Raw genomic sequence first — 26712 nt, 5'->3', positions numbered from 1 at the left:
CAAAGCCCTAAAAACAATTACAGGCTGCACAAATACATCACCTACAGACCATTTACACCATGAAACAAAAGTCCTCAAAGTCAAGGACCACCTCGACATGAGAGGCACACAAACACTTGCTGCAGCCACCACAAACACATCACACCCGCTACACTACATAGCAGAACACCCACACACACCAAGAAACATTAAAACTACACCCATAGACCTTTATTACACACAGATACTCTCTTCTCTTCCTCCACAACCACCAAATACCAGCCTCCGGAAACATATTCATAATCATATCACTCACCGCTCCATTAACACACTGAAAGACAACACACTGCTGCATGCCAGACCCCCTGATATCCACCCTTCTGAATCCTCTCTCCCACGTAAGGACAGAGTCCACTTGGCCAGACTGCGATGCGGTCACCACCCAGCACTTCTAAGCTACCAGAAGAGGCTGGACGACCGTGTTGTGAACAGCTGCCCAGGATGTAACACTTCACCCCATACCATACAACACATAATGGAAGACTGCATTATACACAATCATGCACGCAAACAACACAACATACACTCTATAAAGGATTTGTGGGAAAACCCAGTTTCGGCTGTGGCCTTCCTTGGGGAGACGGGACTGCTCGGACAGACAGTCTAGGGAACGACAACAACAACAACAACCACCACCTTCCACATCTGATGGTCACCAGCACGATTCACATGTAACATTCATCCACAAAACAATGTTTATACACACATCATTCATACACACAACTCATGATAAATGAATCATGGATTAAAAGTACATTAGGGGGAATGTGCTTCACCTTCATTTCACCAAAAGTGATGCCCCCCCCCTTAAAAAAAAAAAAAAATTGCCACCCCGAGGCATTGCCCCCTGCCCCTCCCCTTGTCGGGGCCCTGATTGCATGATATTTATGTAAAAGTATGAAATGTGGAATATGTATATAAGATTCTCCCAATGACATCTTGATGAGAAAGGCTAAAGATACTGTGATCTGCATTATTCAGGTCTTTCATATCATTCATCTTAGCTAATATTATACAGAAACTTTAGAACCAACCTTGTTTTTTCTTATGTTGTAGTATATATGAAAACTTTGCAGATCAACTCCAAAACATGGGGACTGCTTACAAAAGAAGAAACAGCTACAGGTCAGTGTGGAGCAGAAACTGGATTTGGGTTTGGACCGGACTGTCAACGCTGTATGTAGTTACGCTCGCCATCTCTTAAATTCTGAACAGAAGCGCACAGACTTCAAGCCTGACAATGATGATATTCTCATAGCTAATGCTACACCAGTAAGTCTCTTTGTATTTAGATATTATAAACAAATGTATATAGAAATTTACAGCACCTGGTATGTCTAGGGGGGCAGCACATTTAGGGAGGCAGTAATTCTAGTTTGGACATACCACCCACAAAGCTGATAAAATAATTATAGAAAAAAAGTTAGAGGAGCCCTAAATATTTTACCATAATATACAAATTTTGCTTGAGAATCAACAATATCTACTATAATAAAGTAGTAGCTTCTGTCTGTTTGTTTGTTTGTTTATTTCTTTGTACATGAACTCCTAGGGTTTTGGAGATAGGCCCCCATAACCATATATATTCTGATACCCTATCACTTCAGGTACTGGGATAACTATATTTCATTAAAAAAAATTGGTGAGGGTTAAGGGTTAAAGGGGTATGGTGGGGTAACATGGCACTACTGTAGTGTCCCCTTAATACTATTGGCATTTTGTGACAAAAATTACTATGATTAAACAAACCATTGTATGTGTTCATAAATATTATTTATATTTGTGAAATTAATGTTGCCAAAAACTATGATAGCCTTTGTAAGGAGAAAGCATGTAAATGTAAAATGATTGTGTAATTTTACCAAATGTTGACATATTGGTTATTTTTATTTTTATTTTTCGAGGGCGGTAATTTACTCGAATTCAAAAATAATAAAAAATTAGTTCAATTGTTCTCTTACAGCCAAATATATTTTATTTCCAAAGGGCGTCTCCCTCCTCAATTTTTTTATTTATTCATTTGTTTATTTATTTATTTTTTTCTTTCTTAACACTTTATTTGTGTCACCTTTTCCAATGAGTTATATTGATACATGTAACTTTTCTCCACAAAATCTATCAAAATTAAAATGATCATCATTTGCCTGCAGCAACACGCGGGTAATTTGTCTAGTATGAAATATTTTCCCTTGTTCTCTCTGCAGTAGGGACATTAAATAACATTTTTAAAATCTGTTTATTTAGCAAGCCAATAGCTATAATAGGCAGTAAGGAATGGTGGAGATGGGAAGTGGTGATGGGGAAAGGGGGGGGGTGTCACTTAGGCTCTGCAAGTCTTGGAGATGGAGATTATTCTCTATGATTACCATCTCGCAAGACTACTATGCATAGATACTTATCTTTAGTTTGAGATCTATAGGAGGTCCCTTAGACTGATGTTCACGTCTGTTCTTATCTGTTTATTGTGTTCACATCTCTTCATATCTGTTTATTGTGTTCACATCTCTTCATATCTGTTTATTGTGTTCACATCTCTTCATATCTGTTTATTGTCATTGAATCTTAAGGCAGCTGGGATCACATGAAGAATCGTCACCCCAGACTTGGACAGGGTGGCAAATCTTCATGTGGGCTATCCTAGGGTGACAATTCTTCATGTGGGCCATCATCCTGGGTTTATAATTCTTCAGTTGTATAAGTTGATGACAATAAGCATAACCCTCATTCAGCCTAACCTAACCTAATCTTTATTCCACTCTTGATATTTGGCATACTGGGGTGACAGTTCTTTAAGTGGGATCTCATGGGGTGACAATTCTTCATGTGACCTGGCAGCTGTTCAATTTTTTATTTTAGGCATGTCAACACGTTGTGCGTTGGATAAACAGTGTGCTGGAGAAACTTCGTGATTCTTTAGATGGACACAACCTCGAAAGTGTTCTACTGGAGCTTGGCATAAGATTACATCGTACCATCTTTGACCATCTCATGAGATTTGAATACAATACTACAGGTGAGTAGGTACTTTTGATATATGTTTTTTGTTTGTATGTGTGCATCTTCATTTTATATATATATATATATATCACTGTTGAGGAAGGAAGGAAGAGGACGGAAGACAGAGGTGAGTGGAGAATGGTTGTATATGGATGATGTTGTGACGACATGAGGAGGAATAGGCGGGGGGGTGGGGGGTGGGGTAGTATGTGTGAGTAAATTTTGACGCAGCCCGAAGGGATTTCTCCCCGTCCTCTCCTTATATGCAAAGGGGGACGGAGAGGGGGGGTCGCCGATTAAATGAAGCGGCCTTGCTGTGGATGTACTGTGTCTTGTGACACTGCTTCTGACCCAGGGCGGTGGGCAGGGTTCAGGGATGACCCGTCATCCAGGAGGTGCTCAGATGAGAGGAAGGGTGGGAGGGGTGTGGAGTGTATTTAGGGATGAAATGGGTGGGAGTGTTTTTATGCCTTTCCTTTTGTGGCTACCTCCCTTGGAAGGGGGAAAAAGCCTTGGTATATGTATGTATGTACTTAGACAAAATGTTGTAGCACATTTGTAAATAATAATCACGAAGAACCCACAGTTGGAATAAAAGGACACTTTAGAAGAAAGTGTAACTTCTATATTTCGGCGAATAGCTATAGCCATTTTCAGGAAAGTACATTCTTCTGAAGTTTCCTTTTATTCCGATTGTGGGTTCTTCGTGATTATTATTATTATCATTGTTATATATATATATATGTTTGTGTCATTATGGCATTTATTTATGTATTTTATTTGTTATTTACATTATTATAGTTTTTATTTATTATTTTATTATTATTATGATTTTTTTTGCATCCGACCTAGATATGGACCAAAAGGTCTGTCGGCATGCTCCGCCTTTGTAATCCTTTGTAATCCTTTGTAAATAAACTCTCCCACTGGGATTCAAACCCTCGCCTGAGCGGCTTGCTTTTTATAAGACGAAGACCGTTATGGTCTTCGTCTAATTGTTGTTTACATTAATACAGCAATACTCATGGGGTCCTGTCTCTTACTCCTCAATTTATCATGCCTAGTTTCAAATTCACATTTGTGTGCATGTGCTTGTATTTGATATACAGTAAGTCCTCGTTATACAGTACATATGCATTCCTGAAAACTTTACTGCAAATTGAAATTGCCATATACCGAACGCAGGAAGAGACTGATTGTTGTGGTGGCCGCACAGCATGGTAGCGCTACATTACGGTGTAAATAAAACACGAGCAGATACTGTATCTGTGAGTTTTTCTTACTGTAGATAGAATTGAGGGTAGTAATTACCAAATACCGCAACTGTGAGTTTACCGGATAAAGAATTACTGTATAAGGAGGACTCACTGTACTAATGGACATTTGTGCTAATGACATGTCATGCTTATATTTTAGGTGCCATGGCTGTGATTTGTGATGTAAATGACTACAGAAAGTGCGTAACTGGCTTCAAAGTGCCATTAGTCAATTCCCTATTTGACACTCTCCACACCCTCTGCAAACTTCTCCAAGTGTCTCCAGAGAATCTTAAGCAAGTGTGTTCTGGAGACCAACTAGTAAGTAACACGATTCTTTTGTATTTTAAAAGGTTACTCATTGATTTTTGTACTTAATTTAAGTGTTTTGTACTTTTCCATCTTCTCAAGCACAGCAATGTTCTGTACTATATACCGAAAGGCCTCTTACACTTTATAAGAGGAGTAGCCAGCCAAGGAATGCACCCTTCCATCCAACACCCATTCGTCATGGGAGACTGCATTATACACAGTCACACACGCAAACAACACATCATACACTCCATAAAGGATTTGTGGGGAAAACCCCGTTTCGGCCATGGCATTCCTTGGGGAGACAGGACTGCTCGGACAGACAGTCTAGGGAACAACAACACCAACAACACCCATTCTTTTTCTCTTTGTGAATGAAGGGAGATCACTTTCCTCTGTCTATTACCTGGATCAGAAGTAGTGCTGAAATACACAGTGCTAGAGCAGAGTCTAAGATTCATTTAGATAAACATCTAAGCAAAATGCTGTAATGACTGTCATTGATTTTATATTTAAATGTATTTGAAATTAAATGTTTGAGAAATATGGTGGAAGTTACAAGAATAGATAGAGTAAGAAATGAGGAGGTGATGTGGAGAGTAGGAGTGGAGGGAGGCCTGAGAGCTGGCAGATAGGGTTGATGAAAAAATACTGTGATGGTTTGGGCATTTTAAAGACTAAGTGAAGAAAGACTAGCAGAGTGTAGAAAACGGAGGTGGATGGAGCGGACTTGAAGGGAAGACCAATAATGGGATGGATGGATGGATGGACTAAAGAGGGCTTTGGGTAAAAAGTGAATGTCCGTTGAGCAGGGAAGGGAGAGGGCTAGAGATAGGAGTGAATGATAGTGGGTGTGAATTAATGATAAACTGACCCAATCCAAAGGAATTTCTCCCTGTCTTCTCTATTTACTTATGAGGGGACAAGGATGGAGGATTGCCATGTACTCAAAGGAACACAAAGAAAGAACAAACAACAGCAGGCCTACTGGCCCTAACAAGGCTGTTTGTGTTTACTAAACTAAGCTACAGTTAAGAAAACAGGGCAGAAGATGAACTAACACTACTGCTACCATTATCCCATCCAATTGCAATGTAAATGAAGGTGTGGGGATAAACCAACTTAGACTGTGGGGCCTTGCTGTGGAAGTGCTGTGTCTTGCTGCATTGCTTCTGAACCAGGACAGTGGGAGAAACAGTGGGTGTGGGATAAGCGAGTAGACCCTGGTTGGATACCTCCCTCATAAGAGGGAAGAAGCCTTTTGGTATGTAGATAGGTAGAATATAATTATTATTATTATTATTATCATTATTTATTTATTTTTTTTTTTTTTTATTTTTTTTTTTTTTTAAGGATAAAATTGTTAAGTCTGTCATGTAGTATTTGTTTTTAAATGTATGTAAATGATGGATATTATTATTATTATTTTTAATTATTCATTTTATTTTATTTATTTATTTATTTATTTTTTTCAAATGCTCATGTTTTCTTTCTTTCCAGTCTGGGCTGGATCGAACAGTTCTGGCCACATTTATTCAGCTACGCTCGGACTACAAGACAGCCAAACTTGGCAATCAACTTAAGTAGAGGCAGGCACAAAAGATCCTGTGGTTTAGCATCACTCAGAAGCACTACTTAAAAATTAAAATAAAATCAAAATTTTATGTATATATGTATGTATGTATGAATGTATACAGGTGTACACAAACAGAAGTTTAGAGCACCTGACTTGAAACTGTTTTGTAAGGATTGAAAATTTGTGCTGGAATATATCATATACCACGATGTCAGATGTCTTTGATAATGAAGATATTATTCCACTTGACATATAACACCTTAGTTCTCTTCATTGGGAGGAATAATAAATTCAATAGACATTTCAGTGCCAGCATTCAGTCAGTATGGCCTAGGTAATTACACTGATGTCAGAATACAGTCACAACAACAGCCATTCTAACACAACCATAATTAATTAAACATATATTTCTAACTATGGAGATGAGGTGGCAGAATGAAAAGTTAAGGCTAGAATATGGCAGCTGATGAGTGTGAGATAATGAGACCGGGGTGAGGTCACGTAGGGTCGTCAGATCACAAAGCTGTTGATGTATTTTGATTCTTCTATTTTCAGTCCTCTGAGAAAGACCCAAGAGGTCAAAACATCTGATTCTGAATAAAATTCCATACCATAGCCTTAACTTTTCATTTTGTCACCTCACCTCCATATTTGTCAATCTTTACATACTTCTAATTATACGTACAATGTTGCCTAGACAGGTTAAGCCACTATGAGGAGGTACAAAGGCTGTATCATTCCACAGGAGATAGGCTGGTCCTACAGTAGATCACCAATACTGAACTCACAATGCAATTTGCATCTTTAGAGGTCATCATTTCATAACTACATCTGAAGAACTGATTCACCTTTGCAATTTCTGTAGACTCTTTTTCATGCATGCCTTCAGGCACCAGAGGAGAAATGAAATTCAGAAAGAGATATGTAAGAAGCTGAGTAATATCTTCAGCTTGGTGACATGTTATAGTTTGTTCCATCTAAGGATAGACAATTTTATACATTTACAGGATAGATTCCTGCCTGAAGCTGTCTCGTTTGATCAGTTAAGATCCCCATCAACCACTCAGCCTCATAGGATCTTCTGTCGTTGATTTGGTTTAATGATTTGGTTTAAAGTCACAAACTCCCCCCTATCGGGAGGCTAGGACAGTGCCCCTTACAGTGGACTTCGTAGCATGGAATTTAATGAACTCGCAGGGCTCAAATCACCATCATCTCAACCTCCACCACAAATAACGATGCCCTAATCCGCCCAGCCAGTGAGCATCTTCTGTTGTTACCATAACAATTTTGTAAAGTATGAGGGATGCCATGTTCAGGAGATTAGGAGACTGTATTGGCAACATTAGATCTAGAGTACAGAACAGAACAAGAGTTCTTTACAGTAATTGTACATTTTTAGGTTCACATCACAACAAAATTTGATGAAAAAAATACTGAGGTCAGTTGTTTGTAAGTAAACGCCTAGGCATGGAGGGAGAACCCATATCCAGAGAGAAAAATATGTAAAGAATCGTGGGGAAGGATGTCATTTGTGTGACTTTTCTCCTTATGTCATTTGGTTTTTGTCTTGTACATTTGGTTCGAATATTCTGGACTACATATGCCTAACATTGGCCCCTGACAACCAAAGGTTAAAAATTAAAGTTGCTGGGTTTCAGTTTTGATATCAGTCTTCTCAGACACTCCTCAGAACGTCAGTTGAGGCAAGCCTCAACACCCCCAACCATAGTGCCCAGCCACGGCAGTAACCTCCCCAGTAAACAGCTTAAGTTCACTGGCCCGGGCGGGGGTCAATCTGCCAACCTCGTGGTTACAAGTCCGCTCCGCTACCAATGTAAAAAAAAAATTCTGTGATTCAAACCTGGTAATCAGAAAAGGGTCCATGTGATGAAATTTCCAAGCATAATGTTCATTGCAAATGTGCTATTGATTTAGTATGTAAGGTTTAATTCAAGAAACATCGAAGTTGTTTTTATTTATTATTCTATATGCTCTAAAGGTGTACAGGATACCTCGTATCATTTTCAGCAAGTGACCTTGAAATAGTCCCACACCAAGGCAACACAAACAATAGTCCAGTTTTTTTTTTTTTTTTTTTTTTCTTTTTTTGCTCAGATCTGAGAGAGAGCCTGAAGATCAGATGCTATGGGTTTTTGACTTTGTGAAACTTGAGGAAACTTTTTTTTTCTTTCTTTTGCTTGCTTTCTTTCTCCTCCATTTTCTTTTTCTTTCTTTTGTTCTTTGTTTTTCTTTCATTCTTTCTCTTCCTTCCATCTTCTTCATCTTCTCTTCTTCCTTCTCCTCCTCCTCCTAAATAAACTCCAGCATTACATCAGCATATCCTAGAAAGTCATCTCGGATCCTGGCCATAAGATATTTATTTATGCTTGACTACTAAATCAATCAATCATTGCATTGAGTTTTATTATCATATATCATGGCATATACGATGGTATTTGAACTAAAATAATCACCCTAAAACAAGGAGTTGTCTTGTACAACCTGTACAGAATCTTAACCTTAATATCCTGTGGTTTAGAGTAGCACCACTGTCAATGGTCCTACAATTCTGCAACTCAACATTTTTTACTTATACTTACACATGTCTGTGGAGAACATCATAAAACACTCAGTATTTTCTACTGATACTTACATGTATGTGTGGGAAGCTGGATTATATTATTATAACAGATTATATTATTAGATTATGTTGATATTATTATTATATTTAATATTATTAGAATAACAGCACAGCAAACTTAGCATACAGACACAGTCACCATTTGCAACAGCTGACAAGCAGACAATGTAAACAACTCATTCACCCAAATATCAATATTATACACATATCTATTGGTGAAATATAATGAATTCCAAATAAAATAAATCAGAAATTGGTGCAGACAATTCAAATACAGTGCTACCAATAATTTTGTGAAGCAAGACAAAATTTACAAATTGTGGTAAAGGAAATACTGGCAGTGAACTTTACAACATTTCTAATATATTACAATATAATATTAAACATATCATAAGTATACTGTATCTGTAAATACATTTCAAGTCTATCAATTGATCTATATACCAAGGGCTTTTTCCCCTTTACAAGGGAGGTAGCCAAATCAAACCAAAGTACCCGCTCCTACTCATTCTACTCCCATCCACCACCCTTTCCTTCTTCTCATCTTAGCTCCTAATGGATGATGGGTAATCCCTGTATCCTACCCACTGTCCTGGGAAGCAATGCAACAAGATGCAGAACATCCACAGCAAGGTCACTTCACTTAATCAGTAACCACCCTTTTAGTTGTATCTACCTAGTTGTATTACCCTGTCCATCCCCTCATGCAGTAAAAAGAGAAGACGGGGAGAAAACTTGTTAGAGCAGGAAGTCATGGCCTCACACAGTTGTAGTCAAATGGCAGCCTTGTGTTGTCACAACAAATCCACTTGATGCAGCAGATTACCGAACGCAATCTTTGGGTAGAGGTGTGAGAAGACTAGGAGTCAGGAGTCTTGAGGTGGACCTTTCCAAGTAAGGGTGACCTTCTGACCTGCTTTATATAATCTAATCAATCAATTGTTGCCCTGAGTTTCACTAAGTGGAGAACTTGCTGCCCTACAGTGACTGGCAAAGAACATAAGAACATGAGAACATAAGAATGAAGGAGACTGCAAGAGACCATAAAGCCTACCCTGGGGAATTCCATGTATATTACCACCTGTCATCCCCATCCATAAGGTTATCTATTTCTTAAAACAACCGATAGTTTCAGCACTCACTACATGGTTACTAAGTCTATTCCATTTGTTGACCACTCTATTAGTAAACCAATTCTTGCCTATTTCCTTCTTAAATCTAAATTTGTCCAATTTATATCCATTACTGTGAGTCCTGCCCTGTTGTCTTAATATGAGGTCCTCAGAACATCCCACAGATCTCTCTGGGAAGAGACTTTGGACTATTGTTTGTGTTGTATGAGTATGGCACTGTTTCTATGTCACTGGCTGAAAGTGGTCAGAAGAGGAGAGAAAGATCTTGAGCCCAATCTGGAGACTTGAGTGTCAGCCCATGAGGTACAACTCCTGATGAAGGTAAGGGGGTTGTGGGTTTTGAAAATGGGCAGCTTTGCAGTCCATCTTGCAGGACAACCACATCATTGGTCCTTTGTTTTCTTTATTTCAATGTAAACAAATTGTTAAAGTTGAACACTGAAGATCCATTTGCATCACTCTGTCTACATTTCACTGTTTACTTGAAAAAAGGGGGAACAAGGAGAGTGCTTGTGAAGAGATTAAAAAGCATATGTGAGAGTATCATTCTTTGGGATGCACTGTTGTACAGTCTTTTAGTCCCAAAAATTATTATTTTGAATTACTATCTGCTAAGGGGTTGGCCATTTCTTGTGATAATGAATATCTGTCATTATGATCTTTTTTGATAGTATGAGTCTGGGAACTTTATCAAATGCCTTATTTATGTCTATAGCTACCATAAACATTCTTTCTGTTGGATCTTTCTTGTTGAACCCCTCCAAGATTTGTTGGGAAATATTTGTGAGCAGTATGTTCATGGAGTGGCCCTCTTTAAATCTATGTTGGTGTACAGAAGAGTAGCCTTTTTCATAGCCTTACGGGAGCAGAAGAATAGAGACATATATCTATGGTTAAGGCATATGAAAAGGGCTTAAACTATTTTTTTTCAGTTACTAGAGATAAGAATGAGAAAGAACCAGAAATTCTAGTATCAAAGGAAATAAGAGAAAAAATGTTATAGAGTAGACAAGTCAGTCATCTTTGTCTTCATTAGGAATTGATTACATATTTATTATGTTGGTGCTATTTCTTTCTGTTTGAAAAAATAGGGCTAGTCATTCCCATCATCTACAGAAAGGACTGGATGGTTTACACCATCATTCATTTCATTTTGTCTTTATGGATGAGCTTGGTATGAATCCTATGGGTGGTAATTTTATGAGTATACCTTATTCAGTGAAACTGGATGTTTTAAAAGCCAATTTATGAAATGTTTGTTTATAGCGAAAAGTTGTTTTTAAGATTTAGATATTGGATGGTAATTTTATGAGTATACCTTATTTGATGAAACTGGGTGTTTTAAGAGCCAGTTTATGAAATGTTTGTGTATAGTGAAAAGTTGTTTTTAAGATTTAGATATTGCTGCTTAGATGAAATGTTATGTACCGAGATGATGGTCCAATGGCAAGTAACTTAAATTAAGTGGGGTCTGGGTTTGGTATAAAAGACAGTGAATTCATGGAGCAGCTATGAATAAGGTCTGGGGATGGGATGTGCAGGTTCCATTTGATGAGACAAGTTTTACAAGAACAAGTTAAAACTTACTACATCCAATCTCTCTCTGTTTCTTCTTTGTGCTCGTCTTCTTTTCTTCCTCCCATTTTTCTTTCTTTCATGCTTTTGCTTTCTTTATTTCTTTTCTATTCAAACTATATGGTATGGTTCTTGCTTAGGGTACAAATCACCCATCCTTTATCTACATGATGTACCACTTTGACATACACTAGAAACTAAATATGACAGATACTGTATACTCAATGTACTCATTGCTTCAATTGAAGTTTGAGTATGTTTGCTTACAAAATCAAACTTATATAAGGATGTAGGAGGAAAGATCAGGTGCTACAGAAGCGGGGATATGGAATCAAGTAAAATGCAAAATTTTTGGAATGCAGAAGTTTTATTCTAATCCTGGCAGTTCAATGGTGCTTAAAACAAATTACCACATATGTCAGTGTACAAGTCGATCTTGAGATTATTTGCTGGATAAGTTGATTTCCACAATGTAAGGCAGTTCTACTCCCATCTAACTTCCAAGAATTTGTGTTAGCCAGCAGACAGCTGACACAGAACCAAATCAGACAAAATTTACAAGCACTAAATAGGTTGTACTAACCAAAAACATTATAAGGTAAAGTAAATTGGTTCTTAGCCATATCAATGTCTCTCCCTCTACTAAGATAATGCCCAAGTTTCCTATATATTACTCATAAACTAAAATACTTTACTTGTGGTATCACTCATAGGCAACACAGATGAACATGTTTCATGTATCAGAAACAAGAACCCAATCCACTTCCATCGCACTGCCATGTTCAGCTTTGTAATTTTCACTGAAGTATCACAGTTTTTATTTGTTGGTACTGATAAACAGATCACACCTTGGTATTGGGAAATCATTACAGGAGTGTTTGTAATATAGCTTGGTGATATTAAATGCCAACACAGCTGAAACAAACTTCCATTTCTCACAAGAAGAGCGGACAACTTGTGACTACTATCCTGCAGTAAGCTGGTGACAGAGAAATAGTCCCACACTACAGAACACAAACAACAGTCATATGTTTCTTCCCTGAGAGATCTGTGGGAGAGCCTGAGGACCATTGCTAGTTGCTGTAGGGCTGCAAGTTATCGCTGAAACTGGAGGCAACAGTTATTATGAATGTACAGTGTAAGAAAAGCAAATTCTTAAAAGATTTTTTTTTTATAAAGGTAATTTAATTTCAGACTATTTAAGAGACTATAATACAAAATATGGAATTTTTATTATTGTTTATAAAAGAAAAAGTAGTGAACTTGATAAGATTCAGACTTTCATTTCTTCCTGAGTGTCATAAGCTCATGTCAGGAAATGTTTAGTTTCAGTCAGTCATCACCATTACCTAGTGTGCTTGAATTTCCAAGGCAAATCAGTCCCCAGTAGCAGGCTGTTGGATTTGAACACTGGTCTTCTTCAGTTATTTTCATAATATATTATCAGGCAAAGTTGAGAGAGGTATTAGATGTAATGAAACAAAGGAGAAATAGAAATAAAGGAAGAATGGGTATGTTTCTAGTAGGAAGTGCTGAAGTGTGTAAAGATAATGTGTTGGATGAGGAGAATGAGAGGGAACAGGAGAGGCAGTGAATGGTGAGAGGGCAGCAGTGGCATCAAAGAAGCAAGCATATGAGGAATGGTTGCAAAGAAGAAATGAGGAAGCACACGAGAAGTATGAAGTAAAGATGAAAGGTGAAAGAGGCCAAGCAGAGTGGGTGTGAGGTTGGGTAGGTGTTTGATGGAGAATTTTGGGAGTAAAATAGCCCTTCTCAGTTTCATCTGGCTGGGGAGCCACCCAAATTAAGGTCACCTAAGCTGTCAGGAAAATAATGAAAAAGTACCAGTTTGTTGATTGTACGAGTAGTTGGGAGGGTTTTATTTGAGAGGAATAGGAGAGTAACATTGCAAGTTATTGGTGAGGAACAATGTGGGTTTAGGAAAGGTAGGGGTTGTGTGGATCAGATTTTTGTGGTAAGGTAGATATGTGAGAAAGCTTTGGCAAAAGGTAAAAATGTTTTTTCTGCCTTTATGGAGTTGGAAATGGCTTATGACAGTTGACAGAAAGGCACTGTGGGAGGTTTTGTAGATATATGGGGTTGGGGGAAAGCTGTTAAGGGCAGTCAAGAGTTTTACAAGATTAATAAAGGTCATGTTAGAATTGAAAATGAAGAGAATAAGTGGTTTGAGGTTGAGGTGGAACTGTGACGGATGTGGCATGTCGCCATGGCTGTTGAATGTGTACATGGATGGGATGGTGTGGGAGGTAAATGCAAGGGTAATGGGCAGGGGACTGGAGATGGTTAAAAAAAATGGAGAAAAGTGGGAGGTGAGCCAGTTGTTTGCTTGTAGCAGGGTCAGAGGAGGGATTAAAGGAGTTTGGGAGGGTGATAGGAGAAAGTTGAAGATAAATCTGGGTAAAAGTGAGCTGATGAGATGTACAAGGGGAGAGGATGGCACCAAGTTGGAAGTCTCAGAGAGAGGAAGTGGTTAGCTTTAGGTATTTGGAATCACATATGGCAGGAAAGGGAGGAGTGGAAGTGGAATTGAATTGTAGACTGAGAGAAGTAAGTGCCTTGGGGGATTAAAAGATGAGAAATAGGCATTTGGGAATGGAAGCAAAGAGGAGACTATATGAAGGAGTAATTGTGCCAACAGCACTGTATGGTGCTGAGACCTGGAATTCAAGAGAGGCAGAAAGGAAAAGTTTAAATGTGAGACAAACTGTCTTAAAAGTATAGGTGTTACAAGGCTAGGTAGAGTGAGAAACGAGGTAAGGAGGAGAGCTGGGGTGGAAAAAGGAGATGGCAGATAGGGCTGATGAAAGAGTATTGGGATGGTTTGGACACATGGAAAGATGAGTGAAAATGATTAGTAAAAGGTGTGGAAGGCAGAGGTAGATGGAGTGAACTACAGGGGATGATTGAGGATGAGATGGATCGATGGGATGAAAGGGGCACTGATCAGTAGGGGAATGTCTGTTGAGCAAGGAAAGGAGAAGGCAGGAGATAAGGATGAGTGGAGAGTGGCTGTGTATAGATGATACTGTGATGCAAGAAAAAAAAATGGGAGGTAGGAAGTAGTTATGTATGAACAATATTTTGACACAGCCTGAGGGGATTTTTCTCTTCTCTTTTTTCTGGATGGGACAGAGATGGGATTGCCAATTATATATCCTTTACAAAACGCTTTGCAGCGAACTTTCCTCACGGTCAATTTTCACCACGGCGAACTTTACATTCGGTGAATTTTTCCAAATTTTTTGATGCAGCCCGAAGGGATTTCTCCCCGTCTTCTCCTTTTTATGCATGGGGGGGGGGTCGCCGATTTAATGAAGCGGCCTTGCTGTGGATGTGCTGTGTCTTGTGACCCAGGGCAGTGGACAAGGTGCAGGGATGACCCGTCATCCAGGAGGTGCTAAGATAAGAGGGAGGGTGGAGTGTATTCAGGGATGGAATGGGTGGGAATGATTTTATGCCTTTTCCTTTTTGGCTACCTCCCTTGTAAGCCTTGGTATATGTATGTATGTATGAATTTTTCCGCGGTGAATTGATGGCAGTGAAATTTTTGTACACGCTTTCCTTTTTCTTTCTAGTAAGAATTACAAAGGCAGAGCATGCCGACAGGAGACCTTTTGGTCCATAACTAGGTCGGATGCAAAAAAAAAAAAATCATAGTAATGATAGAAAATATATAACAATATAAATAATAATAAATAAAATAAATGCATAGATATGGTTAATAATCAAACAGGTAAATAGTAAATAATAGTAAATTGAGTGATAAATAGTAAATGAAAACCAAACAAATAATAAACAGATAAACAAATAATATAAAATAAATAACAGTATTACAGTATCTTGCTTAGATGTTTATCTAAACGAATCTTAAAGCTTCGAACTGAACTACATAATAAGATATTAGGGGTACAAGACTGCTTAGACTTGGCTACAAGGGGTGCTAGGGTTGGAAAAGGTGGGGATATGCTTGAGTAGAGGAACCCAGTGATGTTAAAAAGTTAATTGTTTTTGTTAAAAACAAGGAATGATTCACATGTATGATGAACGTACAAAGCGTTCTAAGCATCATCTACCAATGGGCAAGGATTGTGTTCTAATGCCAGACAAGTTTAATCACCTTAGAAGAATCCCCTGTTATCAAGGAATTAATTATTTTTATTTATTTTTCCAGGTTGTGATGAGGTGCAATCTTTACATGATTAAAGCAGGAGGGAGTGAAGGGAACGTGTCTAATGATGGGAGTGAGAGAGTAGGAGGAATGAAAGGATGTTTCCTCCTCCATAACTTTTAACCACATCGTTTTGTCATATCTTTTTGTCACATCGTTTTATGGGTAACGGCTGATTGAGTGAAAATGTTAATATTTCACACACTTGGTTTACAAAGCTTTCAGCACCCCGTCATAGCTGTGGTCAGGTGCCTGAGCCCCTATTGGCACCGTGCCTTGGCACGCGGCCCACAGGTCACAGAGTAGCTTCCTGAACTCCAGAGTAGTGACGTCACACAAGGTTAACCTATAAACGCATAATGCTCCTTTAAAGGAACAAAAAAACTTCGAATTTTATTATATGTACGTTATGCGTGAAAACTTCCATTTTGTTCGTTGATATATAACATCGTTTTCCGTTACATATTAATGAAAGAAAATTTTTCGCACATAACTTACGTATGATTAAGTTTGAAATATAAAAAAATTTCTCCTTTAAAAGGAGCTTTATGTGCTCTTAGGTTAATGAAATTGTCCGGCATTAAGCAGAATAAAAGCCATAAAGTACACCATCATGTTAGAGGCGTTAATCGAGCTATCATCTTTTCACTGCCAAGATGCCTCACTCACTCAAATGAAATAATCTGGCTTTAGCCAAAATGAAGTCCTTAAAGTAGGTGTTTTTTTATAGGTGTCGATTATTTTACACCTCTTCAGAACTGTGGTGCACCATATATATATATTTCTTGTGGCAAATGTCAGACGATTATTTCAAATCGGGTAAGGGGTGTATAGACCTTGGCGTGAATCGACCTTGAGTGGTGAAGACGACATTGAAATAAGTCTTTCCCTCAATAGCATAATAGAATTATTTGACGCTGGCCAAGTATCAATCAATCCCTTGCTCCGGTTCTCTCTTGTAGGAGAACCACGGTCCCCAGGTAACCGACCACGATCACCGGTTCAGCATAGATCCACTCAGTGAAGAGATTTTGTAAAGTTAACGTCTCGGTGTCCCAAGTGAGGTAGTTGAATCTACAGGGTGGTCGACCGAATGCCTTGTTACCCTTACCAATAGAGGTACAAGTATTACAGTAATACAAAATACATGTCTTGGATTCAGTTAATTTACTGTAAGAACAACAATAGAAAAAATAAGAACACTGGAACAAAATGTTTCCATCGCAGTATTGTCTTCGGAGGAGCTGGTTTGCCGAATCTTTCGGTGACGTCATGTCGCACAACCCCCGTTATGCTCTTGCCTGAATGCACACGCTCTTGTGCCCATACAAGCAGCCTGGATCAAGGACATGTATTTTGTATTACTGTAATACTTGTACCTCTACTGGTAGGGGTAACAAGACATTTGGACCACCCTGTAGGTCATTCAGTGTCTGACAAAGCCTGTTATTGTACGACTTTATATTTGGGTGATGATCAGTCCTGAGTATAAGTCCTGATGTGATTTGGTTTACCGTCACAAACTCCCTACTATCAGGAGGCTAGGACAGTGTCCCTTACAGAGGGCCTTGTAGCGGGGAATTTGATGAACCATACCTTTGGTCCAACTTCGCCGGTGGCAGGACTCGAACCGCCATCCCCTCGACCTTCGCCGCAAGTAACGACGACCTAACCCGCTCGGCCAGCGAGATTCCCTGGTAAATTGTATAAAATGTGTCATGATAATGGAAAGATAGATAACAATTGATATTTGACAAAATAGAAAGGGGGAAGAAACGGCGACTTAAAAAAACAACAACGAATCAAAATAACAAATCTGAGTGTTTGTTATTATTTGTTTGATTTTCATTTATTATTAGATATCTGTCAATTCATTATTATTTAATATTTACCTGTTTGTTTATTATTTAACCATACCTATGCATTTAATTATTTCATTCATATACATATATATGTATATAATACGCATTGACGGAAATGCACCCTAGAGTTTTCGGTAACGCACTACCCCTCCGGTGGTAACGCGCCCTGCTCTGTTAAGGGATTTGATTCTACAGTAATACTGTCGACCAGCTGACGTCAGATAATACTTGGGGAAGGTGTCGCAATTCCATCTTGACGAAACTCCCCTTGTATAGTGACCAAGAACTTGAAACAGTCAATAATCATGTGTAGCAGTAGAAATGCTGGAACATGGCCAGCCAGAGAATGGGAGGCATTGATCCTAAAAAGGCGGTAAATGAACTCCAGGTCCGAAGGAGATTTGCTCTCTCTCTCTCTCTCTCTCTCTCTCTCTCTCTCTCTCTCTCTCTCCCTCTCCCTCTCTCTCTCTCTTTCTTTCTCTCTTCCCCCTCCTCTTTCTTTTGTCTTTTCTCTCTCTTCCTCTCTCTCTCTCTCTCTCCCTCTCCCTCACTCCCTCTCCCTCCCTCCCTCTCTCTCTCTCTCTCTCTCTCCCTCCCTCCCTCTCTCTCTCTCCCTCCCTCCCTCTCTCTCTCTCTCTCCCTCTCCCTCCCTCCCTCTCTCTCTCGATCTCCTTCCCTCCCTCTCTCTCTATCTCTCTATCTCTCCATTTCTCCATCTCTCTCTATCTCTCTATCTCCTTATCTCTCTATCTCTCTATCTCTCATGATCTCCTCTAGAACAAAGGGATATACTCGTATTCAGGCAAGCACTGGCAGAGAGAGGTGAGGCGGAGTTGTGCCAGTGGATTCTGCTTCGGCGGGATCTCCGGAGGAGACGGGAGCTCTGGTGCCGGGGTTCATGAGGTCCTAGCGACGGAATAATCCAGTTCGACCCTATGAACCCCGATATGCGGAAAACTCCTACCATCTTCTTGTCTACACAGGTTTCCATCTCGCCTTCGTGGGCTCTGGGTCGATTCCCAATGGCTACCAGAGACTATCTGTTCCTTGTCCTGACTATCCAGGACTCCTAAGAATGAAGGAGACTGCAAGAGACCATGAGGCCTACACTAGGCAGTTTCATGTCCATGACCACCTGTCATCCCCATCCATAAAGTTGTCTAACCGTTTCTTAAAACAACTGATAGTTTCAGCGCTCACTACGTGGTTACTAAGTCTGTTCCATTGGTTGACCACCCTATTTGTAAACCAATCCTTGCCCATTTCCTTCTTAAATCTAAATTTGTCCAGTTTAAATACATTACCGCGAGTCCTGTCCTGTTGTCTTAATATGATGACCTTGTTTGCGTCACCCTTGTTAAAGCCTTTGACCCACTTAAACACCTCTATTAGATCACCCCGCACTCTGCGTCTTTTCAGAGAGTGTAAGTTAAGGTTGAGGGTATCTTGGCGGACGCTCCTTGACTTTTCAGTTACGGACATGATCTGCAGTCAGTGCCAGATGTCTCAGATGACTCCTTTCGCCAGATCAAGATCTCGATCTAAACCCTTCGCCCTCCCCACCACCACCACATCTGACAGGAAATCTCGTCTCAAACGAATGAAGTCTTGGGTACAACACGCCAGGTTTCAAAAATAGTGTCGTGTTGTTGTTGTTATTGTTGTTGTTGTTTTTGCTGGTAGTGGTGATGGTGGTGCCGGTTATTTTAGGTTCCCTACGTCATGAGTTATGACCCTAGAACAGGGGTTCCCAAACTGTGGGTCATGAGCCTACCTGGCGGTTATGGAGGGTCCAACTGTATGTACATTCAGCCACACAGACCCGCGTGTTGATTTGCTTGTATCAAAAAAGAAAATATATCCTTCTCATTCAAATATATTATCAGATCAATTCTTGTTAATAAACATTGATAAACAATAATATATTCTTTGTTATTTCTCTCTGTACTGTGATTAATATAGTTTAAAGTAATGTATCTGCGATATTAAAAATTAGGACGTTGTCAGAAGGTTTATAAAGATGGGGGTCATGGTAGGTTTGGTTATATTGAAAGGAGTCACGTGTTGGAAAAGTTTGGGAAACACTGCCCTAGAGTAACGGAGGAAAGTGCCAATCGCCCTCCTCTCGGGGTGTCACCAGAAATCTTCCACCTTGGGGATACCGCGTCAATTCCTTCGCGCTGCCAGTATTCCCCAGATGTGCGTGGTTCTATGTGAGGCAGCCTATGGTGTGATCGTTAATGTAGAGAGGGGCGGGGGAGGCTTGGGGGGGTCCATGAGAGGAGGAATGAAAAAGCACCCGCGAGGCAGGACGCCAACAAGTGAGGTGGTCAGGGAGATCGATACCAACTGGCCAATGTCGACCTCGTTCAGGTCATTTTTGGACGCTGCAGAGAAGAAGAAGAAAAAGATCCTGAAATTGGTTCGGTATTGGTCCCAGCTGTATACACCAGCTGCAGAGACCTAGTGCTTGATTAAGGGGTTATCACACTGGGCTATTTTTCCTCCAATATTCTACCACCAACCTCTATTTGAATAGCTTGGATATGACTTTGTTTACAGAAATCCAGACTTCTCTAAGAGTGTTTTAATAGTGTGTCTAATATTCTGTTTACAATCTCAGTTCACCATTCAGCTTTCCTATATATCACGGAAAAGTAATTCTATGTTTGGAGATTCGAAAATTTGAATTTTGTAACCGAAGTCGTTTTTGCTCAAACGAACTCTCAACGGTCGACGCTGGCGAAGCCCGTGGAAGCCCAGTGTGAAGCCCAATGCGAATCTGGACTCTATGAACCCACAGATAACTTCATCAACTTCATCAGCTTTATCAGTCGATCCAATTATCCGGATCTTTCTTGCTCAAAACACGCTGCACCCGGAGCATCCGGCTACACCCACCGAATTAGCGTACATGTCACACAAAGAGATTTTGTAAAGATGTCTAGGGTGAGTACGTCAGACTGCAGCGTGACTGAACGTGCTCTCTGTGTCTTTTGTGGTGCTTACTCTAGTCAGCTGTATATGTGTCTGTGCGTTTACCTAGTTGTATTGTACGGGGTGGGCTATGCTCATAATGTCCCGTCTTCATATCTCATTTTATCTAAACTGTTTTTAAATTCATGAATTGTTTTTACACACACCACTTTTTCGTCTGTGTGTGTGTGTGTGTGTGTGTGTGTGTGTGTGTGTGTGTGTGTGTGTGTGTGTGTGTGTGTGTGTGTGTGTGTTTCATCTAGCAGCACGGTGGAACACGAGTGCATTAAGTGCGGTGTACTTCTTGCTTCTCAATGAACTCTCGTATCTTATCACGAACTCGATGGGTCAAGAAGGGATTTGTGGGTGAGGTGCGAGAGGTGTAATATAATTAACAGTAGTTTATGTGCGTTTATTTACTTATTTATTTATCTATTTAAATATTTATTTATTTATTTATTTATGTATTCATTTATATATTTATTTATTTATTTATTTATTGTTTATTTTTACTCGTGGTTTGCGGGGCTAGTACTCGCCTGTATCTCAACCTCGTAGGTGCTCCGGAACAAGTCAGACATGAACGCAAGAGAAACGGTGTCCACGCTACAGCCACATCAGTAATGATACCCGGAGGAGGAATCTGAGATCACCTCGGAAGAGTTTGAGTGAGCTACGATTGGGAGGCCATTACTCAGAGTGGATAAAGACCTTCCTAAGCTCTGCGCTTTGGTTTATGACATTCAAAGGGTAGCCATTTTAGCAGAGCTGGGTGCCTTATCGCCAGACAGGTAGTACGTTAGTAACGCAGTAACGCTGGCGGTAACGCAAATGCCCAGCTCTTGTTATTTTATGTTGTAGAATAGGGAATATTAATGTTGTATTTTAGGTATTATTTTATTGATAATATTGGTAAGAAGCAAATACTTCTCCATTTCATGTTTTTTTTTTTTTATCAAGATCAGTCTAAAGGGAATTAAGATCGGTAACGCATTGACGGTAATGCACCCCAGATTTTTCGGTAACGCATTGGTGGTAATGCACTACCTGTCCGGCGGTAACGCGCCCAGCTCTGCATTTTAACACCTTTGTTTACAAGGAGCAGGAATATTGGTTTTGTTGACGTCTTTTTGAGCCTAGTCAATCCTGTACCATCCGGTATCCTAGGAGCCTGAGAAATCCATTTTTCCTCACCAATGTAACACGTGACCAAGGACAAGAATACTGCCACTGTATTCCCCTACATGTCGTGAAAGGCGACGAAAAGGGATGGAGAAATGGTAACCCTCTGTTTTCGAGTTTTTCTCCCTTGAAGAAGATACATGCTCTGACTCGACTACCCACTTTATAAAGGGGAAGGAGGCATTTGTACACAGGAGGACCTGACGTTAGACTCATAGGTAAATCATAGGTAAAAAAAGGGAAAAGAGGTTTGATTCTTTACAGAATATGAGATCAGATTTCTTTCCTTGGAGTTGTTTATTATTCTTTTTATTTCAGATATGTCTGACAAGTAGAATATATCACGTTTATATTCTATCGATTTTAACTTGAGCCTTCAGGTGCACCTCGGTGAGACCGCGCTTTGCCACATCACTCTTCTCTCTCTCTCTCTCTCTCTCTTTCTCTCTCTCTTTCTCTCTCTATCTATCTATCTATCTCTAACACCATGCAGTCGTATTATGAATAGATAACATGCGGACTAACAGTGGGACATCGCCATGCGTGAATACGCGGAAGCATTTAGTGCAAGATACTAGTTCTGAGGGGTACATTCTAGAACACATGACCTCATTTTTAGAAATAAAACCCCGCGGAAAAAAATAATATCCACGCCTGCTCATCATAACCATCCCCGTTTCCTACAATACATTCTTCTTCTGACAAGTTATCCATAAACAAGCCCATCTCCTCCTTTGCCTCAGTAACTGTTTGTTTGACCTCCTATTCTTCATGATGGTCAATTCTCACTTCTTCAAATTTCCAGGATTCTGCATTTTCCACATACAGTTTTATTTTCCATTACAGGATCCAGTCATAGAAATTGCTTAAATCTTCCCGAATCAGTTTGTGATTTTCTTTTGTTTTTTCATAAACTTGGCGTTGTTTGTGAATATGTTAGCTGTGCAAGTCTGTGTTTGTTTCCTTTGTTGTAGTCCAATATACGAGGTTGGAATTATGAGGTCCTGACTCTATATCTTCAAGTATCAAACTTCCACTAGGTGGAAGGCAGTCGATGGAAGAAATTACCCGAAATCCCGTCACTCCAAGTTCCTCGACAACTGACCATCTCCCGGTCTCAAAGACTCCTCTCCCCCAATTCCTCCTCTCCCTCTTCCTCATTCTTTTCCTCCTCCTCCTCTTCCTCCTCCCCTCTTCCTCCCCCTCTTCCTCCTCCCACTCCTGCTTCTCTGGTTCAGGGGCGGCGGTGGGCGATTTCCGTTCGACTGATATATACTCTTGCGAAAGAAGACTTTGTTTCTTCTTCTTCTTCTTCTTCCTTCTTTTTCTTCTTCTTCTTCTTCTTCTTCCTTCTTTTTCTTCTTCTTCTTCTTCTTCCTTCTTTTTCTCCTTCTTCTTCTTCTTCTTCCTTCTTTTTCTTCTTCTTCCTTCTTTTTCTTCTTCTTTTTTCTTCTTTTTCTTCCTATTCTTCTTTCTTTTTCTTCTTCTTCTTTTCTTTTTCCTCTTCTTCTTCTTCTTTTTCTTCTTCTTTCCTTCTTTCTTTCTGTTTCTTCTTCTTCTTCTTCTTTCCTTCTTTCTTTTTCTTCTTTTTCTTCTTCTTCTTCTTTTTCTTCATCATCTTCTTCTTCTTTCTTTCTTCCTCTTCTTTATTTTTCTTCTTTTTTCTTCTTCCTTCTCTTCTTCTTATTATACTTCTTTCTTTTTCTTCTTCTTCTTTTCTTCTTTTTCTTCTTCTTCTTCTTCTTCTTCTTCTTTTCTTTTTTCTTTTTTATCTTCTTCTTCATCTTCTTCTCCTTCATCTTCTTCTTCTTCCTTCTTTCTTTCTTATTTTCTTCGGTCGGCTGGCCGGCTCCTGCCATTTCTGTTTTCCCGAGTGGAGGTATCTCCTTTCTTTGCCAAACGGCCGGACTATTTTTTTTTCCAGGCCGGTCAGCATTTCTTTATTATTATTCTTTTTTTTTCTATGAAGGGCGGTATTTTTACCGCCTGAAGCCTTTTATTTATATATTTATTTATTTATTTATTTATTTATTCATTTATTTATTTATTTATTCATTTATTTATTTATCTATTCATTTACTTATTTATCTATTTATCTATTTTCCTCTCTGGCCGACCAGCTCCGTGGTTTATTATTTTCGTTATTATTATTTATTATTGTTATTGTTTTTCTCGGCCTGCTGGCTCCATCCCGCCTATCCATCTAGCTGGCCTGATTTTATTTGTTTATTTATTTAGCATTCTGACCCAGGGCAGTGGACAAGGTGCAGGGATGACCCGTCATCCAGGAGGTGCTAAGATAAGAGGGAGGGTGGAGGGGTGTGGAGTGTATTCAGGGATGGAATGGGTGGGAATGATTTTATGCCTTTTCCTTTTTGGCTACCTCCCTTTTAAGGGGGAAAAAGTCTTGGTATATGTATGTATGTATGTATTATTATTTTTCCCTGACCGACCGTGTATTTACCTAGTTGTATTTACCTAGTTGTTTTTTACGGGAAGGGGAGCTATGCTCGTGGGGTCCCGTCTTCATATCTCATTTTATCTAAACTATTTTTAAATTCATGTATTGTTTTTGCACACACCACTTTCTCATCTAACTTGTTCCAACTGTCTATTGCTCTGTGAGGAAAGCTGTTCTTTTTAAAATCTCTTCTATAGCTGTCTTTTTTTATTTTCTTTCCGTGTCCTCTTGTATTTCTGTCATCCCATTTTATCAGATTTTCTCTATCAGTAATTTCTATGCCTTTCATGATTCTGTAAATAGCTATCAAATCTCCTCTCTCTCTTCTTTGCTCTAGTGTCTGTAGTTTAAGTTTTTGTAGTCTCTCTTCATATGATAGTTTTGAGAGTGTTGGTGCCAGTTTTGTAATTGCTCTTTGTATTCTTTCAAGTTTTTTTATACATTTTTTTGTACTTGGTGACCATATCGTTGCTGCATATTCCAATCTTGGTCTTATCAGGGTGATTAGGATTTTCCTCACCATTTCTTCATCCAGGTATGTAAATGCCACTTTGATTGTTCTTATTAAATTATAAGTTTCTCCAAAAATCTTATTTATATGTTTCTCAGGTGACATATTATTCATAACAATGACTCCCAGGTCCTTCTCATTTTCTACTTTTTTTATTCCTTCTTCTCCCAAATTATATGATCCTGTTATTCTGTTTTTGCTTTTTCCAAATTCCATTATACTACACTTTTTTGTATTGAACTCCATCTCCCACTTCCTACTCCATTCTTGTACTTTATTTAGATCTCTCTGTAGTGATTCACAATCTTCTTCAGTTTTCACTCTTTTCAGTAATTTTGCATCATCTGCAAAGAAGCTCATATAGCTTTCAATTCCTTCATCCATATCATTAATATATATAGCAAACATTATTGGGGCCAGAACTGTTCCCTGCGGGACACCGCTTATTACTTCATTCCATTTTGAGTGTTGATCTCTTATCACTACTCTCATTTTTCTTTCTTGCAAAAAGTCTTCCATCCAATTTAGCAATTTACCTTGTATTCCTCCTTCATATTTTAATTTCTTAAGCAACTTCTTATGTGGTACTTTGTCAAAAGCTTTTTTTAGGTCTAGAAATGCACAATCAGCCCATCCATCTCTTTCTTGTATTATATCTATTAGCCTTGAATAGAAACATATTAAATTGGTGACGCATGATCGTCCTTGTCTGAATCCAAATTGCCTTGGATTTAGTACGTTGTTTTTTTCCAAGTATTTTACCCATCTACTTTTGATAATTCTTTCACATATTTTTGCTATTGTACTTGTTAGAGAGACTGGTCTATAGTTGGTAGGTTCTTCTTTATTTCCTCCTTTATATATAGGTACTATATTTGTTTTTTTCCAATCTTCTGGAACTTTTCCTTCTTTTAAGGAACTGCTTATTATGCTATGTATTTTGTCTGCCAGTTCATTCCTGCATTCTTTCAGAATCCAGTTTGCTATTTCATCTGGCCCATGCGATTTTCTGACATCAAAATTACCCAAGTGTGTCAATATTTCATTCTTTGTTACTTCTATTTCTTCCATAGGGGGGACTTTTTCCTTCCACTCAATCTCTTCAGGTTGTATATTTTCCCTTGTAAACACTGATTTAAAATGTTTGTTCATAATTTCTGCCATTTCCATTTCCTCAGTGTATTCAACTCCTCCTTGTCTTAATTTCTCTAAGTCTTGTTTGTTTTTCAGTTTATTGTTTACAAATCTGTAGAATAGTTTTGGTTGATCTTTACACTTTTCTATAACATCTTTTTCATATTTTCTTTTTTCCTCTCTGCACTTTTGTACATATTCATTTCTATAACCAGTATATATTTTCCATTTTTCAGGTCTTCTGTCTTTTTTCCATCTGTTCCAGGCTTTGTCTCTTTTGTCCTTTAACTCCCTACAACTTTTGTTGTACCAGCATTTTACATATTCTTTTTCTTGTTTTTGTCTTGGGACATACTTTTCCACTCCTTTTTTGTAAATTTTTGTCAAAATATTCCATTTCTCTTCCACTGTTGTTTCTTCTTTGTATATTTCTTCCCAGTTTTCTTGTTGGAAGAATTCTCTTATTTTATCAAAGTTTGTTTTTTCATACATCATTCTTCCTTTTCTATATTGTTCATTTCTTTTCATATATTTTTCTTCATTAAGTTCCAGTTCAATCAATATGTGGTCACTTTTACCTATTGGTGTTTTATATTCAATCTTGTCCACTATTCTAGGTTCAGATGTAATTATTAAGTCTAGCCTCGATGGTTCTTCTTCATTTCTATACCTAGTGTTCTCCTGTATCCATTGTGTCATTGAATGGTCAGTAATCATCTCAAGTAGAGCATTTCCCCATGAGTCATCACCACTCTTTACTGTCATTTCTTCCCAGCAGATTTCTTTGCAATTAAAGTCGCCCATCATAACTATTCTTCCTCCGTCTTCCATTATTTTAGTTAATGCTATCTTTGTGTCCTCTAAC

At 38.9% G+C, this 26712-nt stretch overlaps 1 protein-coding gene across 1 annotated transcript in view; it reads left to right on the top strand.

Annotated features, from left to right (window-relative positions):
* Positions 1 to 9563, top strand: part of Sec10 (Exocyst complex component Sec10) — a 31718-nt gene extending 22155 nt beyond the window's left edge. The window contains exons 13-16 of the mRNA XM_076172625.1: positions 1116 to 1311; positions 2896 to 3052; positions 4453 to 4613; positions 6105 to 9563. Coding sequence (XP_076028740.1) covers positions 1116 to 1311; positions 2896 to 3052; positions 4453 to 4613; positions 6105 to 6191 — 601 coding nt within the window. The 3' untranslated portion in view covers positions 6192 to 9563. The remainder of the gene's footprint in view (positions 1 to 1115; positions 1312 to 2895; positions 3053 to 4452; positions 4614 to 6104) is intronic.
* Positions 9564 to 26712: the final 17149 nt, after the last annotated feature.

The sequence above is a fragment of the Oratosquilla oratoria genome, chromosome 33 (genome assembly GCF_046742065.1).
Source record: "Oratosquilla oratoria isolate Oo_2021 chromosome 33, ASM4674206v1, whole genome shotgun sequence".
In the NCBI taxonomy this organism is placed as follows: Eukaryota; Metazoa; Arthropoda; class Malacostraca; order Stomatopoda; family Squillidae; genus Oratosquilla; species Oratosquilla oratoria.
The sequence above is the reverse complement of the archived record's forward strand: the minus strand, read 5'-3'. Positions and strand labels throughout refer to the sequence as shown.